This window comes from Saimiri boliviensis, chromosome 4, assembly GCF_048565385.1.
Source record: "Saimiri boliviensis isolate mSaiBol1 chromosome 4, mSaiBol1.pri, whole genome shotgun sequence".
In the NCBI taxonomy this organism is placed as follows: Eukaryota; Metazoa; Chordata; class Mammalia; order Primates; family Cebidae; genus Saimiri; species Saimiri boliviensis.
The window spans coordinates 130,071,623-130,088,845 of NC_133452.1; the positions used below are offsets into that span (position 1 = coordinate 130,071,623).

At 41.2% G+C, this 17,223-nt stretch overlaps 1 protein-coding gene and 1 long non-coding RNA gene across 2 annotated transcripts in view; one reads left to right on the forward strand and one right to left on the reverse strand.

Moving 5' to 3' along the window:
* The first annotated feature begins 7,860 nt into the window (after positions 1–7,860).
* Positions 7,861–15,556, forward strand: LOC141584343 (uncharacterized). Its single transcript, XR_012517343.1, has 2 exons — positions 7,861–7,938; positions 14,128–15,556. It is a non-coding gene; the product is annotated as an uncharacterized LOC141584343 (long non-coding RNA).
* Positions 14,342–17,223, reverse strand: part of FBXO9 (F-box protein 9) — a 45,309-nt gene continuing 42,427 nt past the window's right edge. The window contains 3 exon segments of the mRNA XM_010337157.3: positions 14,342–14,877; positions 14,879–14,942; positions 17,004–17,155. Coding sequence (XP_010335459.1) covers positions 14,833–14,877; positions 14,879–14,942; positions 17,004–17,155 — 261 coding nt within the window. The 3' untranslated portion in view covers positions 14,342–14,832.

The window sequence follows — 17,223 nt, forward strand, 5'->3', positions numbered from 1 at the left end:
TATTCCCCCATCACCCCTATCAATCCAGGTAAATCAGCCAGTCACTGATTACCTAGAGAAACGTGGTCGGGCAGAGGGATGGAACCCAAGGTTGAGATTTAAAGGCACTATCAGCAAAATCTCACTGTCCTGCCATAAATAGGTCTGAAATAATTGCTTCATTTCTGGGTTGCAGGGAACTTTGCACAGTTGATCTGGTGTAAACAGAGGTCTCGACACCTGAGGAGTGAGGAAATTAGGCCTTGAAAGATAATGTTTCTCAAACCCTGAAAAACAGTGTTTCTCAAACAGTGAAATACTTCTCCACCTGCCAGAACACACCAGAGAAGGCTAATTGTCACCAAATGATTCCCCCTTTCAATCATTAGAGTTGCCATCTCTACAGGCATAATGCGTTAAATTTACACCATGCTCACAAATCTTCCCGTTCCCCCGCTTCTCAGCATTGTGATGATCACCATTTTTGTTCCCTTTCTCTGCCGTCCCCATCCCAAACCCTGCCAGTACTGCTCCTGGTGAAAAAGTGGCAAGGAGACACCAAGAACCTCTTCCTAACATCCCAATGTCCCACAGAACGCTTGGAGAAGGATGACCGGAGTACCCGTTAGTGAATGATACGACCAAGCTAGTGAATGTAAACAGGGGTTATCCCTGGTAGTAAGTTTATGGGCAATGCCTAATTTCTTTTTAATGCCTCTCTGCATTTGCCAAAATGATATATTAATTTAATTCTGTATCAGAAAAAATATATATAGTTCCAAAAAAAAAATACAGGAAGAAAAAGCAAGTCTAAACCTACATCTTTTCCAACTGAGTAAGGTTCTGTAAACTCTACCTTCGGGCAGTGTTTGCCACAAAGTTTGAAAAACGCACAGGTTCTTCCCAGTCTGCTGTGCCATTGGAAAATGTAGGAAGCAAAGAGAAAAGAATATTGGCTGTCTCAGAAAGACTTCAGTAGGAATGGTACCAACATTTAAAAAAAAAATTTATTTCTTTAATGATTCTTCACAACTCCCCAGAGTTACATTGGCAGTCAATGTTTAATTACTGTGCCTGGAAAAACATTTTTTTTTTTTTTTTTTTTTTTTGAGACGGAGTTTCGCTCTTGTTACCCAGGCTGGAGTGCAATGGCGCGATCTCGGCTCACCGCAACCTCCGCCTCCTGGGATCAGGCAATTCTCCTGCCTCAGCCTCCTGAGTAGCTGGGATTACAGGCACGTGCCACCATGCCCAGCTAATTTTTTGTATTTTTAGTAGAGACGGGGTTTCACCATGTTGACCAGGATGGTCTCGATCTCTCGACCTCGTGATCCACCCGCCTCGGCCTCCCAAAGTGCTGGGATTACAAGCTTGAGCCATCACGCCCGGCCGAAAAAATTTTTTTTTTAATAGAAACTTTTTAAAAAAAGAGATTAGGGGCAGAGCTGTACCACACCCCTCCATGCAGCTGACCCTCAGGGTACAAGCCACACAGTAGCCACATGAGCAGCTGTCCTCACGTCAAGAGAAACCTGCTTAATGACAGCCTTGGTAGGAGAAGAGCCTGTTCCAAAACTTGTTCTTCTTAAAGTTAAGGCTCTTGATCTTTACTTTTCTCCTGACTCTTCAAGTTCTTCAGGATTATTTTTCCTAACTCAGAAGGTCTGCTTCAAATGCTGCTATTTCTTGTTGAGTTGGGGCAGGGGCCACGCAGGGCTGGGAATAGGAATTTGCTATTTATAATCTCCATGACCTCTATAAAGGTCATCTTTTGTACTCTATCATTAAGAAAGAACCAGGCTGTACTTTCTCTTACTCAATTCTGCTCAAGATTAGAGCTCTCAACATAGGTGATTGGGACGTCATTCAACAATTACAGGAAGGCCATTAGATTTTTGAAAGGAGCATTACTTTGTGGGACATTTAAGGCTTTCTTGCTCTCGACCATTTTGGCAGTTCCAAACTAGTAATTCTTTTTTTTTTTCTTTTTGAGACGGAGTTTCAATCTTGTTGCCCAGGCTAGAGTGCAATGGTGTGACCTCGGCTCACGGCAACCTCTGCCTCCCATGTTGAAGCGATTCTCCTGCCTCAATCTCCCAAGTAACTGGGATTATAGGCATGTGCCACCACGCCCAGCGAATTTTTTTATTTTTTTTTTTAGTAGAGACGGGGTTTCACCATGTTGGCCAGGCTGGTTTCGAACTCTTGACCTCAGGTGATCCACTCGCCTTGGCTTCCCAAAGTGCTGGGATTGCAGGCGTGAACCACAAAGCCCAGCCCCCGCTAGTGCTTCTTAAACGAATGTTTCCAAAGATAAGGTTGAGCATTTGCTTTAATTTTACCTTACACTCTGTTGTGCTTCCTGTCTCCTCCTGTACTTTAACTTGGGTGCTTTGGACTGACTTAGGGTTTCCCAATGTTCAGAATTTTCTCTTGGTTCTTAGAGGCAATTGCCCAGGCCCTTTTGACTACTCTTATGGGGCTGCTCCGGCGTAGAGTTAGGATATCCTTGAAATTTGCCTACCTACTGTCAAGATTTCCCACGATCTTCCAAACCTTCCTATTTGCATCGGTGTTTGGAACATCACTACCTTCCATTTGTTTCCCCAAGCTGCCCAAAGCTTGAGTGCTATTCTAGACCTCCAAATTCTTCCCTGTATTAAGGGCAGCCTCCTCTGCTGGTGGGTGAGGAGCACAGGGTAACTACGGTATACTTGCCTATGCTTCCCAATCCTGTGGCCAGAGCAGGCGTCGCTGATAAGTCAGCCACGACACACTTCCCTATTGAGTTGACTCAGCAGCAGAATCTTTCTTAACCAGCACTTCAGACAACCACTACCAATGGATCAAGTCCAGCCATTGGTTTAAGTTGAAGCTTACTTGCTGTAGCATAAAGGAATTTCTCATATAAACTACACAGTTGAAATGGGTCACAAGTACAGTCTTAGGGTTATTGTTGTTGTTTTGAGATTTATGATTTTAGGGTCTTATTTCTGGCATCTCCCAGTCGTTGGTCCCTTTTTAGTATAGAGCTATTTTCTCAACTGACCCTAAGTGTTACTGTCCTTTTAGATCAGGCGTCCCCAGACTTTTTACACAGGGGGCCAGTTCACTGTCCCTCAGACCGTTGGAGGGCTGCCACATACTGTGCCCCTCTCACTGACCACCAATGAAAGAGGTGCCCCTTCCTGAAGTGCGGTGGGGGGCCGCATGCGGCCCACAGGCTGTAATTTGGGGATGCCTGTTTTAGATAATAATGGATTCCATATGGAGAGCCTATTATATGCTGAGATCTAACTGACATCTGTAGTACTTTATTGCTGCAGCAACTCTGGGGGTAGTTTTCATCATCCCCAGGTTGCAAATGAGGCTCCAGGTGTTGAGCCACTTTGACTAAGTAAGTACAGGCAAGGGTGGGTGTTCAAACTCGGGGCTGGCCAGGGGTGGTGGCTCGTGCCTATAATCCCAGCACTTTGGGAGGCAGATCACCTGAGGTCAGGAGTTTGAGACCAGCCTGGCCAATATGGTGAAACCGTGTCTCTACTAAAAATACAAAAATTAATTGGGCATGGTGGTACATGCCTGTAATCCCAGCTACTTGGGAGGCTGAGTCAGGAGAATTGCTTGAACCCGGGAGGCGGAGGTTGCAGTGAGCTGAGATGGCACCACTTTACTCCAGCCTGGGCAACAGAGTGAGACCCCGTCTCAAATAAATAAATAAGATTTAAAGGATCCGTAACTGAAAGATCCTTGATCTGTAGAGGCCTCAGTGTTGGTAGCTCTTACTTGCTCTGAATGGTCCTAGTGTCTGCCAGTGGAGGTCTGAATTAGGGACACCCAGGCAAAGAACTCCTCTGATGCAGTGTTGCTAGAGAAGGGCACAGAAGCTACCCTCCAATGGTTAACTCTATTGATCTGATTGGGAATCATCTCACATTTACGGAGCATCTACTAGGGTCAGAATCTGTGCTAGGTTCACTGAGCTCATGTCTTCTGATCCAGTTGGTGGTATTTGCACCACACTATGCAGCTGGATTTTCATATCGTATCACAGTGCTCAGAATAAATCCAGTCCTCTAGGAGATCGTGCAGAGGTATGCTCCTGATGCGGGTGAAGGAACAGGCAAGGAGAGGAGACTTTGCTTTTAGCCATACACTTCAAGGACATACAAACTATAAGGCAAAGAAAGATCTCTCTCTCTCTCTCTGCAACTGTCCACATTAATTTGGGATTACAGGTCCAGGCCTGGAGGAAATTAGCTAGTCATTAAAGAAATCAGACAGAAATAAAGAACAGATCATGAGAAAAGTAGAAACTGATATCTGATATGGATTCACTTTTTTAAGCTGTTGGCAACTCCTGTTATCAAAGCCTCTGTTAGCTAAAGGCAGAAATTAGTGAGCATTCTGAGGGCCTCCAGAATCCACTGCAAGGCAATAGATACGTTGGACCCTTCTGCAAAGTGATTTCCCTGGTAAAATTATGGAAATTAGTGAGGTCTACTGGTAGTCACTATACTCATTGTACACTAGGAAACACCACTGGTATTTTCTTCTCTTCTGTTGAGGAAGAAAAATAGCCAGAACAGAACAGATAACCTTCATTCTGAGTTACATCTGACAAAAAGCGATCTCCACACTATCCTTCTTCAATCTACCATACACACACATGCACACCATGTTCAGAATTGACCAGGACTCTCAGGATAGTCTTGCATGGTTTTCTGAATCTCTATTCTGCTGCTAAATATTTCCTGGATTCATAAGAAGAAGGTGCAAATATGGAAGCCTTGAGTGGATTTAACAGTGATCCCCCAAAAACTCTGTACTGAGCATTAGGCCACAGCAAGAGGGGCTACAGGCCTCCGGAGACGGTCACAAATCAACCTTGCTTGTCAAATGGTGACAGGTTGGCCCCTCTTCTGGCTCTCAACCCCAACCCCGGATACTCATCCTGGGATCCCTTTTCTATTCGTTCCAAAGCAGGATATTCAGTTTCCTCACACAGCTAGAGCAAACTGGACAGATATTTTAAAAAGAAAAAAACTGGCCAAGAAAACTGAGATTTCTGGACTACTTGCTAAAGAGTTGACATGACAGGAGTTAGGGCACTGTTGCCAGTACCGGATTTCCTTTTGAATATACACACCCTACATCTTAGTTCTTGTCACTTGCAGCTTTGAAGGTCAGTCACAAAGATCTGGGGTGCTCCTATTTTCTGATGAATATGAAAACCAGCTCCCCCTAACACCACGAAGAGTAAGAGCAAAAACGAAAAGGCTGGGACAAGAGTGTCACCTAGTGACAAGAGCATGCTTTTGTTCGTTTCTTTCAATAGAGCATCAAGAGCCCATTAAATGTGTCCAGTGCATTATAGGGATTCTTTGATCTCACATTCACAACAGAGAGGTGCTTTGGAATGACATTTAAGAGAAATGGGCCCTGTCCTCAAATAACATACAGTTTGATGGAGGGAATTTGCATGTAAAAACAAAATTAGCATGGAGTGTGATAACTGTTGGGATAGAGGCGATGTGGAATATTTTAGAGACAGACAAAGGACACCTTCTGGTGGAATCAGGAAAAGCATACATAGGCACTGAGCCTAACAATTAAGTGGGAATTAGCTCCCCGTTGGGCTTACCTGTCCCTATGCCAGTTACACAAGGGGAGAAATTGTGAGGTTGAACTTGGCACAGACCATCCACTGACTCTCTCTGATGATGCGCTCTTGGTTGATGGCTGCACTGTGCATTGCAGTAGCTACTAGTCACATGTGGCTATAAGCACTTGAAACATGGTTAAGCCAATCGAAGTATGCTGGAAGTGTAAATTGCACTCCAGATTCCAAAGATTTAGAATTTTTTAAAGTGTAAAAAATACCCCATGAATAATTTTTTTTTTTTTTTTTTGAGAGAGTCCCTCTGTCACCCAGGCTGGAGTGCAATGGCGTGATCTCCACTTACTGCAACCTCCACCTCCAAAGCAATTCTCCTGCCTCAGTCTCCTGAGTAGCTGGGCCACCATGCCCAGCTAATTATTATATTTTTAGTAGAGATGGTGTTTCACCATGTTGGTCAGGCTGGTCTTGAACTCCTGACCTTGTAATCCACCCACTTCAGCCTCCCAAAGTGCTGAGATTACAGGTATGAGCCTCTGTGCCTGGCCCCCATTAATAATTTTTATACTGAGTATATGTAGAAATACTATTTTGGATAATATTGGATTAAAATAAATCATTAAAATTAACTTCACCTTTTTAATAAAAAATGGCTCCAGAAATTTAAAAACTACATATGTGGTTCAAATTATATTTCTACTGGGCAGTGTTGGTCTAAGCTCCAGTGGGTATTGTTCTTAATATTGTAAGCTCTTAATATTGTAATGCACTGGAGTTTTGTTATTTTTTGTTTTAGAACTGGACCCTCCTACTGTCTCTGGCTATGAGCAAGCATTCTGGAATTAGCCTTGCTCCACTACTTGGAAATTGACAAGTTTATTTAAACTCTCTTAACCTCAAATTTATTATTTTTGAAATATAAACAATAATACCTGTGTGTTGTGAGCACAAATGAGATAACCCATATACAATAAAGCCTTCTGCCCCATACTTAACACATGATCTTTTACAGTTTTTAAACAATTACTTGCATGTAGTTTTTTGTTTGTTTGTTTGTTTGTTTTTAACTCTAGTCTGTTGCCCAGACTAGAGTTCAGTGGCATGGTGATCTTGGCTTGCTGCAGCCTCCACCTCTCAGGCTCCTGAATAGCTAGGACTCCAGGCATGCACCACCACACTTGGCTAATTTTGTTGTTGTTGTTGTTTTCTGGAGATGAGGTCTATGTTGCCCAGGTTTGAACATATAAGTTCTTTATTCTCTGTATTTTTAAATTAACAAATAATGGTTACATATTTGTGGGGTACAATGTGATGTCTTGTTACATGTACACATTGTGAAATGAACAAATCAGACTAATTGACGTATCTGTCACCTCATATACTCATCCATTCTTTGTGGTGAGAACATCTAAAATATACATGGCACGTGTATACCTATGTAACAAACCTGCAGGATCTGCACATGTACCCCAGAATCTAAAGTATAATTAATAAAGAGATACACACACACACACACACACACACACACACACACTCTTTTGGCCATTTAAAAATATGCCTTATTAATAACTACAGTGACCATGTAGTGCCATAGATCACTAGAATGTATTCCGCCTAGCTGAAATGTTAAATGCCCTTGGACTAATATCTCCCTTTTCCCATCCACCCTTCCCTCCAGCCTCTGGTAACCACCACTCTACTCTCTTTGATTGGTTTCACTTTTTTAGATTTTACAAATAAGTAAGATTATGCAGTAACATTTAAGTTCTTAATAAACATTATTAAGACTACAATATACTGAGTGCTTCCAACTGCCAGGCCCTCTGCATGAATACATGCCTTTAACTTGTGAGGGTCCTGGTTTTACCACTTGAGGCAAACAACTTCACCCTTCGTAAGCCCTCATTTCCTCACTTCCACATGGGGATAGTTGGTCAATAAATAACTTCTAGGGAAACTTCCAGCTTTGACATCTTATGTGTTATCTGACATTTTTTAAATGTGGCTATTGCATATGGATTATTCAAAAGATCCGTCTTCTAAAGTTTTCTAATAGCCTTTTGTTCTTGTTACTTCTTCCATGTCCCTGAAGAAATAGAATTTTGTTTTCAGATTTCTTCTACTACCTGCATTTTTCAATTTCCGTCACATCCCCTTTCTCTGCTTATTTAGAAAGTCTGGTATCTGTCACATGTCCGTCACATCCCCTTTCTCTGCTTATTTAGAAAGTCTGATATCTGTCACTCATGTTAGACTTTCTTGTCAAATGCCTGGTGTTCCTTGCTTGTCCACTGATAGCCAGGAATGAGCCACTGTGATGCTGACTAGAAACTACATGGGTAGGTGGTACTTGCTGACTGTGGTGTGGAAGAGGACCTATTTTGTTGATTCCTAAATGTCAGTATCTGTAGGTCTTTTTTTTCAGGGGGAGGATGTCTTTCCTAGAGGGGAAGCCCCACTTTCCTGCCTGATGGTGTGAGTCTAATAACTCAAGTTCTGGGGGTTGGCTGGGGATCCTTCCTGCAGGGTCTTGCTGTTTCCATGTGGTGCTTTACCTTCTGTTGAAGACCAGTTGATTTGCACTTTTTAATTTTTAAATTTTTTTTTAGAAGGAGTCTTGCCCTGTCACCCAGGCTGGAGTGCAATGTGCGATCTTGGCTCACTGCAACCTCTGCCTCCCAGGTTCAAGTGATTCTCCTCCCTCAGACTCCCAAGTAGCTGGGATTACACCACCCAGGGGCACACCACCACACCCCGCTAATTTTTTGTATCTTTAGTAGAGATGGAGTTTCACCATTTTGGCCAGGCTGATCTCAAACTCCTGACCTTGTGATCCACCCGCCTTGGCCTCTCAAAGTGCTGGGATTACAGGTGTGAGCCACTGTGCCCAGCCTGATTTGCACTTTTTAGCTTCCTCTGCTTCTGACTGAGGTCTCAGATCTCTCTGGAACAGCAACAGTTCATTAAACGGCTGCTATTTATTGAGCACCAACTCAATCAGGCATTGTCCTAAGCAATTAACGTGAAGTGTTATCAGTGACTCCTCTCAACTCTGTGAGTAGGTACTATGATAATATTTCCACCAATTTATTGTGACATGGAGAGTTAACTTGCTCAAACTCAAGTCATGGATCCAGCACATGAACCCAGAGCCCATGTTTAACTTTACCACTTGCCCTGCTATTTTCCACCTGCTATTTTCCAAATTCGAACCTGTCTTGTCTGTTTTCAGCACTTCTGTTCTGTCTTGAAGGACTTAAGCCTTTTTTTTTTTTTTTTTTTTTTTTTTTTTTTTTTTTGAGACGGAGTTTCGCTCTTGTTACCCAGGCTGGAGTGCAATGGCGCGATCTCGGCTCACCGCAACCTCCGCCTCCTGGGTTCAGGCAATTCTCCTGCCTCAGCCTCCCGAGTAGCTGGGACTACAGGCGCGCGCCACCATGCCCGGCTAATTTTTTGTATTTTTAGTAGAGACGGGGTTTCACCATGTTGACCAGGTTGATCTCGATCTCTTGACCTCGTGATCCACCTGCCTCGGCCTCCCAAAGTGCTGGGATTACAGGCTTGAGCCACCGCGCCCGGACCTTTTTTTTTTTTTTTTAAGACAGGGGTCTCCCTGTGTTGCCCTCACTCAAGTGATCCCCCAGCCTCAGCCTCCCAAGGTGCTGGGATTATAGGCATGAGCCACCACACCTAGCCCTTTCTATTTCTTTACTGCTGTTTTAGCGGAGTTTCAGGAGACAGTAGAGATAAATGTGGACCGTACGTAACTGAAGATTGAAATCACTTTTTGTATGTAGAGGCTATCATGACTGGTCACAGTGACTGATGGATGGTCATTGTGAACCTGGAATTCCACTGCATTGCCTTGGCTTCTGTTTCTGCTCTAACTCCAATTAGACTCTCTGTAGCCAGAGAAGCCTTTCGAGCCTTAGCCCATGTATGTCACGGTTGCCACCTGACCTAGAGCTGCTGCTGACACTCAGCATCCATCACTTGGGGAATGATTGGCCAGGTTTCAAGATCCAGAGCATGAAAACACCAGATAAAGGAGGCAGAACTGGAAGTGTTTCACTGTATGACTGAAAAATCACACATATATGTGAAAGGCCAGAACAATTAAAATTAAAAAGTGAATAATGGGTGAGGTGACTACAGGTGATTTACATTTTCTTCTGTCTGCTCATCTATTTTCGTTTTTCTACAGTATATATACATATACCAGAAACGTGTATTATATTTTAAAATGTTCACTCTGATTCAGTGGTTCTACTTCTTAGAAGCATTTTAAGGTAAGAATAATTGAAGAAGTGTGTAAAAATGTAGCCATAGTAATGTTTATTCCAAAAACATTTACACTAGCATTAGAAAACCAAAATGCATAAAGAGGAGTATAAAGTTGGACCTTAAAGTCCAATGACTCTAAAGTCATTAAAAATATTTAACAGGCCGGGCGCGGTGGCTCAAGCCTGTAATCCCAGCACTTTGGGAGGCCGAGGCAGGTGGATCACGAGGTCAAGAGATCGAGATCAACCTGGTCAACATGGTGAAACCCCGTCTCTACTAAAAATACAAAAAATTAGCCGGGCATGGTGGCGCGCGCCTGTAGTCCCAGCTACTCGGGAGGCTGAGGCAGGAGAATTGCCTGAACCCAGGAGGCGGAGGTTGCGGTGAGCCGAGATCGCGCCATTGCACTCCAGCCTGGGTAAAAAGAGCAAAACTCCATCTCAAAAAAAAAAAAAAAAAAAAAAAAAAAAAAAAAAAATTTAACAAAATGTTCATATGGCATTCTTATGTGGGGAGGAAAGCTTACGAAGCATTATGTACAATATAATCCCCTTTTTAATAGATGTACAGAATAGTATCAAGATAAATACCATAGGTTGAGAGTGGTTATTATAGGGCCTGGGATTGACAATTCAAGGCTAATGCTTTTCCTTGGGGGCCCCAAGCACTCCTACCTGGCCCTCTGCTAAGGGGTAGGAAGGGGGCTGGGAAGAAAATGCAAAACAGGTGAAGGCAATTAGACATGATGGTGCTCAGGCCAGATTTCCTATGAAGATATCTCCTGAACACAGGCAGTTCCAGCAGGATATGAAATAAAATTTCTGTAAAATGTTTTTTTTGTTTTTCATAAGGATTTTTTTAAAAATTGTTTTTGTGGGGTATATGTGCAGGATGTGCAGGTTTGTTACGTAGGTATAAACGTGCCATGGTGGTTTGCTGCATCCACCACCCCATCTATATTGGTTATTTTCCTAATGCTATCCCTCTCCAATCCCCCCACCCCCTGCTTTACCTCCCCTACCTCCCCACCCACCAACAGGCCCTGGTGTGTGATATTCCCCTCCCTGTGTCCATGTGTTCTCATTGTTTAACACCCACTTATGAGTGAGAACATGTGGTGTCTGGTTTTCTGTTCTTGTGTCATTTTGCTGAGAATGATGGTTTCCAGCTTCATCCATGTCCCTGCGAAGGACATCAACTCATCCTTTTTTATGGCTGCATAGTATTCCATAGTGTATTTTGTGCCACTTTTTCTTTATCCAGTCTATAATTGATGGGCATTTGGGTTGGTTCTAAGTCTTTGCTATTGTGAACAGTGCAGCAATGAACATACATGTTCATGTATCTTTATAACAGAATGATTTATAATCCTTTGGGCATATACCCAGTAATGGAATTGCTGGGTCAAATGGTATTTCTAGTTCTAGATCCTTGAGGAATTGCCACACAGTCTTCCGCAATGGTTGAACTAATCTACACTCCCACCAACAGTGTAAAAGTGTTCTATTTCTCCACATCCTCTCCAGCATCTTTCGTCTCATTTTTTAATGATCGCTATTCCCTCTGGCATGAGATGGTATCTCAATGTGGTTTTGATTTGCATTTCTCTAATGACCAGTGATGATGAGCTTTTTTTCATGTTGTTGGCTGCATAAATGTCTTCTTTTGAAAAGTGTCTATTCATATCCTTTACCCACTTTTTGATGGGGGTTGTTTTTTTCTCGTAAATTTCTTTGTAGATGCTTTGTTTTTAAAAAGTTAATCCAGATCCTGCTTGTCAGCTTTACATAGTATTGGTTTCTGTAATGTCCTAATAGAGCAAAGAAAGGACACTCCTGAAGTTAAAAAAAAGCTTCGATGACACCGGGTAAGGTGGCTCACGCCTGTAATCCCAGCACTTTGGGAGGCTGAGGCGGGCGAATCGCCTGAGGTCAGGAGTTCAAGACAAGCCTGACCAACCCAGAGAAACCCTGTCTCTACCAAAAATACAAAATTAGCCAGGCGTGGTGGTGCATGCCTGTAATCCCAGCTACTCAAGAGGCTGAGGCAGGAGAATCACTTGAACCCAAGAGGCAGAGGTTGCGGTGAGCTGAGATCAGGCTATTGCATTCCAGCATTCCAGCCTAGGCAAGAAGAGCAAAACTCCATCTCAAAAAAAAAAAAAAAAAAAAAAAAAAAAAAAACAGGATTTGCAGAGAACAGAAGAAAAAGGTTACATAGCAAAAATTTCCTTCTGGCTATCTTTGGTGTTAAGATTATTTAATTTTATTTTTAAATTATCTGTATCTTCTAATTTTCTCACAATACATATTCCTTTTGTATTTTTTAAAAGCTGTTTTAAAAATATACAGCAAATGTAATCTAGAAAAAAGTTACTTTTTCCAGTTCCAAGCTAAATAAGTGAAAGTCACTTTACTGCTTACAAAGAAATATTTAGGCCGGGCGCGGTGGCTCAAGCCTGTAATCCCAGCACTTTGGGAGGCCGAGGCGGGTGGATCACGAGGTCGAGAGATCGAGACCATCCTGGTCAACAAGGTGAAACCCCGTCTCTACTAAAAATACAAAAAGTTAGCTGGGCATGGTGGTGCGTGCCTGTAATCCCAGCTACTTAGGAGGCTGAGGCAGGAGAATTGCCTGAGCCCAGGAGGCGGAGGTTGCGGTGAGCCGAGATCGCGCCATTGCACTCCAGCCTGGGTAACAAGAGCGAAAACTCCGTCTCAAAAAAAAAAAAAAAAAAAAAAAGAAATATTTAAATTTGAACTTGGTATCCACCATTTGCAACAGATTATTCAATATAGGGAGGTTGCAGAACAACAGAGACGCCTCAAATCTCACTTTCCTTAGGAATATATTTTTCTAGCTATATATTTTCTAGCTATGTATTTTTCTAGCTATATTTGACTATGTCCTAACTATGTTCTATTTATTTGCATGTCAGAAATAATAGTCATATCATGAACAGTTACCTCATCTTTGGCAAGTTGCTCTTCTCCTTTTTCCAACTTGAAAAACACACTTCTCAAATTGCTACAAAAGGCCAACTAAGAACTCTTGATTTTTGAGACAGGGTCTCAACTCCATCACCCAGGCTGGAGCACAGTGGTGCAAACTTGGCTCACTGTAGCCTCAACCTCCTGGCTCAAGTGATCCTCCCACCTTAGCCTCTCAACTAGCTGGGACCACAGGTGTGCACCACCACACCTAACTAGTTTATTTTTTTTAATTTGCATAAGATATGAGGTCTTGCTATGTTGTCCAGGCTGTTCTCAAACTCTTGGCCTCAAGCGATCCTCCTGCCTTGGCCTCCCAAAGTGTTGGAATTATAGGTGTGAGCCTCAACACCTGGCCAACACTCTTCCTTCTGTACATACATTTGATATATGGTTTTCACCTTTAACATAACGGGTAGTATGATTTTTTTTGAGATAGGGTCTCACTGCGTCAAGGAGTACAATGGCAGATCTTGGCTTACTGCAACTTACACTTCTCAGGCTTAAGCAATTCTCCTGCCTCAGCCTCCTGAGTAGCTGTGACTACAAGTGTGAGCCACTGTGCCTGGCTAATTTTTTTTTTTTTTTTTTTTTTTGGTAGATAGGGTTTCAACATGTTGCCCATGTTTACTGTGTTGGTGGTCTTGAACTCCTGAGCTCAGGTGATCTGCCTGTCTCAGCCTCCCAAAGTGCTAGGATTACAGGCATGAGCCACCACGCCTGGTGTGTATTTGCTTTTTAAAAAGCCTGTTCCTTACTTAATTGTGGGAATCTATGAAGCGTCTTTTAATGTCAATTAAAAGTAATAGTGGCTACAGATATTGATTTCTGAAAATACGTGAGAATTTGTCTCTAACTATGGTTAAACATCAAAACCAAATCTGAATCAGGTATAGGTCTACCAGACACAAACTCTGAAATGAAACACTAATAGGACGGTTACTGGGAAGGGGGAATCCTCTGAGTGAAAAGGTAACACAGTTTTCCTTGACAGCCAGTGCTCTCCCCGAACTTCCATAAACTTCCATACTGGAACAAGAGTTAGGCTCAGGTTTAAATGATCCTTTACTATTCTTTTGTGAAGAATGATAAATGAGTCATTTGGTTGAGACTGTTGAAGTATTCCAGACCTAAGGGCTTCACCCTCACTTCATGTCATGTATTGGTAAGGTGCCTAGATGAGATTAGTGTCTGTGGCTACATGTAAAGACCAATGATAAAATAAGGAAATGATTTTTTTTCTTTTACTAACAGATGGGGTCTTTCCATGTTGCCTGTGCTGAACTCAAACTCCCCAACTCCTGGACTTAAGCTATCCTCCGGCATCAGCCTCCCGAACAGCTGGGACTACAGGTACATGCTACCACAACCAGGTAGGGACAACGATTCTTAAAGTCTCTTCTGGCTATCTAGGACTCTCATTAAATATTAAATATCCTGTTATTTTTTTAAAGGCCACCGAAATATATTTTCTTGAAAGAAACATTTATTTATGATCTTTATTGGTGAAACAATTTCAAACAAATCCAGAAAAGGTTCTCACACTTTGAGCCTTTAGTGCAAAGACATTATGCCATGCGGGAAATAAAACGCTTATCCAGTGGAGCGCTCCCCTGAGACATTTAAATATTAGAATGCTCAGGCAGAAGACAACTTATATGACAGATACCTGCTTATAAATCCGCTTGAAAAAGGGCATGATAAACCTCTTATTAAGGTTTTTCACAACATAAATATGCTTAAGCAACTTATAATTCCAACTTAATCTCAAAACACCCCAAGAATCAACTATCCCTTTAAATAAAAAAAATAATCAATTTATACCTCTTCTTAAAAGAACAACAATTTAAAATAAGTTCCAATTTCATATATATATATATGTACATTTATAACTTAGGTGCTCTTTTGCACTATATACTTTTATTCATGCAAAAGTGATAGAGGACTGGACTTGAGGCTCTACAGAGGCCTTTCTGAGAAAGCTGTGTAGCTCCTTACTCTGGCGGAAGAACAAGGGGGTGTACATCTTGTCAATCTCAAAAGCACTGACTGCAGTCTCACCAGTTGATCTGTAAAGAAAGCACATAACTACTAGTGCAAGGAAATTTCAACCTCGTTTTAAAATCCTTGTGTGTTTGGGAAAGGTTGTTATTGCTTTAGCCTTTTTCTTTTAATCTATCTTAGGAAATTCTATATACTATAGGCATATTGTAGAAAACTTGAAAAATTTACAAATGTATAAAGAAACGTCACTTATAATTCTAATAGACAGATCCATATGAAGGATATTTTCTAGTGTTTCTTGAGATCAAACGTAGTAATTCGGCTTTTCATTTCATTTAATTATTTGCATTTTCCCACACCATTATTTTTCAGAAACTATTTTTGGTGGCAGGATGGTATTTCATTGTCTGCTTGTACCACCATTTACTTAATTGGAGATTTAGGTTATGTCTACAATTTCTCAATTTAAAATAATGTGATGTTGATGTTCTTCAGAGATTTCTAAGAGTAGAATTTTTAAGTCAGAAGGTATAGACATTAGGTTCTTGTTAAAATGTTTCAGGAAGAACTATATTCCTAGAAGAGAATTTGATTATTTAATATTTACATAATTACAGGGGAGGGAAAGTAGGTGGTAAGTTATGCTACCACTGCCTTTTATTCCTCCCCTTCCAAGAGAGAAATAAACAAAAGCAGAGAATTCAAGTGATTTTATATTATATGGAAGTCAATGTGATAATTAGCAGCTACAAATAATGCCTATTATAATGTCCTTTTTAAAAATCACATCTATCTATATATATATAGATATAGATATTTCTAATGGGTCAAGTATAAACTATAACCATCCACTGTTCATTTGCTTAGTTCTACTTCAGGGTTTGGTTTATTTTTTTCTTTTTTGAGACAAGGACTTGCTCTATCATTCAGGCTAGAGTACAGTGGTGTGATCATAGCTCACTGCAGCCTTGAACTCCTGGGCTCAAGTGATCTTCCCACCTCAACTTCAAATAGCCAGAACTTCAAGGAGCATACCACCATGCCTGGCTAATATTTTTATTTTTTGTAGAGATAGGGTCGCCCAGTTTTGCCCAGGCTGGTCTCAAACTCCTGGCCTCAAGTGATCCTCTTGCCTTGGCCTCCCAAAGTCCTGGGATTACACGCATAAGCCTTCATACCTGATCAGGTTTCTTTGAAAAGTAAAAAAAAAAAATTCCACAGCAATACAGAGAGAAGCAAAAAGGAGATATAGTAGAACTGGTATTGGTAGGCAAAGGTGAGAAATAAAAGTGTTCTGTTGTCAGAGCCTTCCAAATGAGCAGGGAAAAGTTATTTGTAAATCAGAAATATGACAAAGTTTTCAACAATGTGGTTAAGGTTGCAAAGAGGCTAATGGAAGCTGACCTCAAAACTTCTCTCTTAGAATTTTAGATTCGATCAGAACAAAGAGGCTTCAGACACATACCAATATACCTGCAGATCTAACAAGAGCTAACATTAACATTCACAGGAATTGATACTTTACTTCCCTGATTCTTTAAGTTTTACTTATTTCTGTATGGCTCATTTCTCATACCTTCCCTCTTCAGTTCCCTGATTATGCTGTACAGGTTAAATGCTACTGCATAGAACAAAGAGTTTTAAACAGGAATTCTAACAGATTTTTCTTTGGAATATTGTGATCTTATTTTTTTAGTAGACTTAACTTTCCTAACTACAATTTTATTAAATCAGTGTATAATCCCTGAAGATAAAACAAATGAAAATAAAGCAAAAAATAACTAAATTATGGGAAAAGAAAACTAATTTGCTATTTTAAAATGGCCTTAAGTCTGCATGGACAGCTCACAGCTGACTAAGTACCATTCTCCCCATGGAATGCTACTTTCATTTCCAAAGTGGTGGTACCAATTCCCATTCCAATGGATACTATATGAGTGTTCCAGATGCTCTGCTTCCTCAAGCATGCTTACATTTGGGCCATTTTCATTGGTTGTAGTAGTATTGGTTTTAGTTTGTAATGTAGTATTACCTCTGAAAAATTAGAAACATATCTGAGATTCTTAAGCTGGATATGAAGTATACATTTATAGTGTAACCTTGCTATTTTTACTGCATTCACCTACTTGTAAGTAATGTGACAAGAATGATGTATCCAGATGAGTTTGTTGAACCTCTGGTGGCCACTGGAACATAGCTGTAGCCCCACATGAAAACTCTGATCTGCTTCTTGTACAGGGACACGACGAAAATATCTGTATTTATAGTCAAGTGGTTTCTGCAAAAGATAAGATGCATAAGCTATAATGAAACCTTACTTCACCTATATGTTTACAGAAATATTAT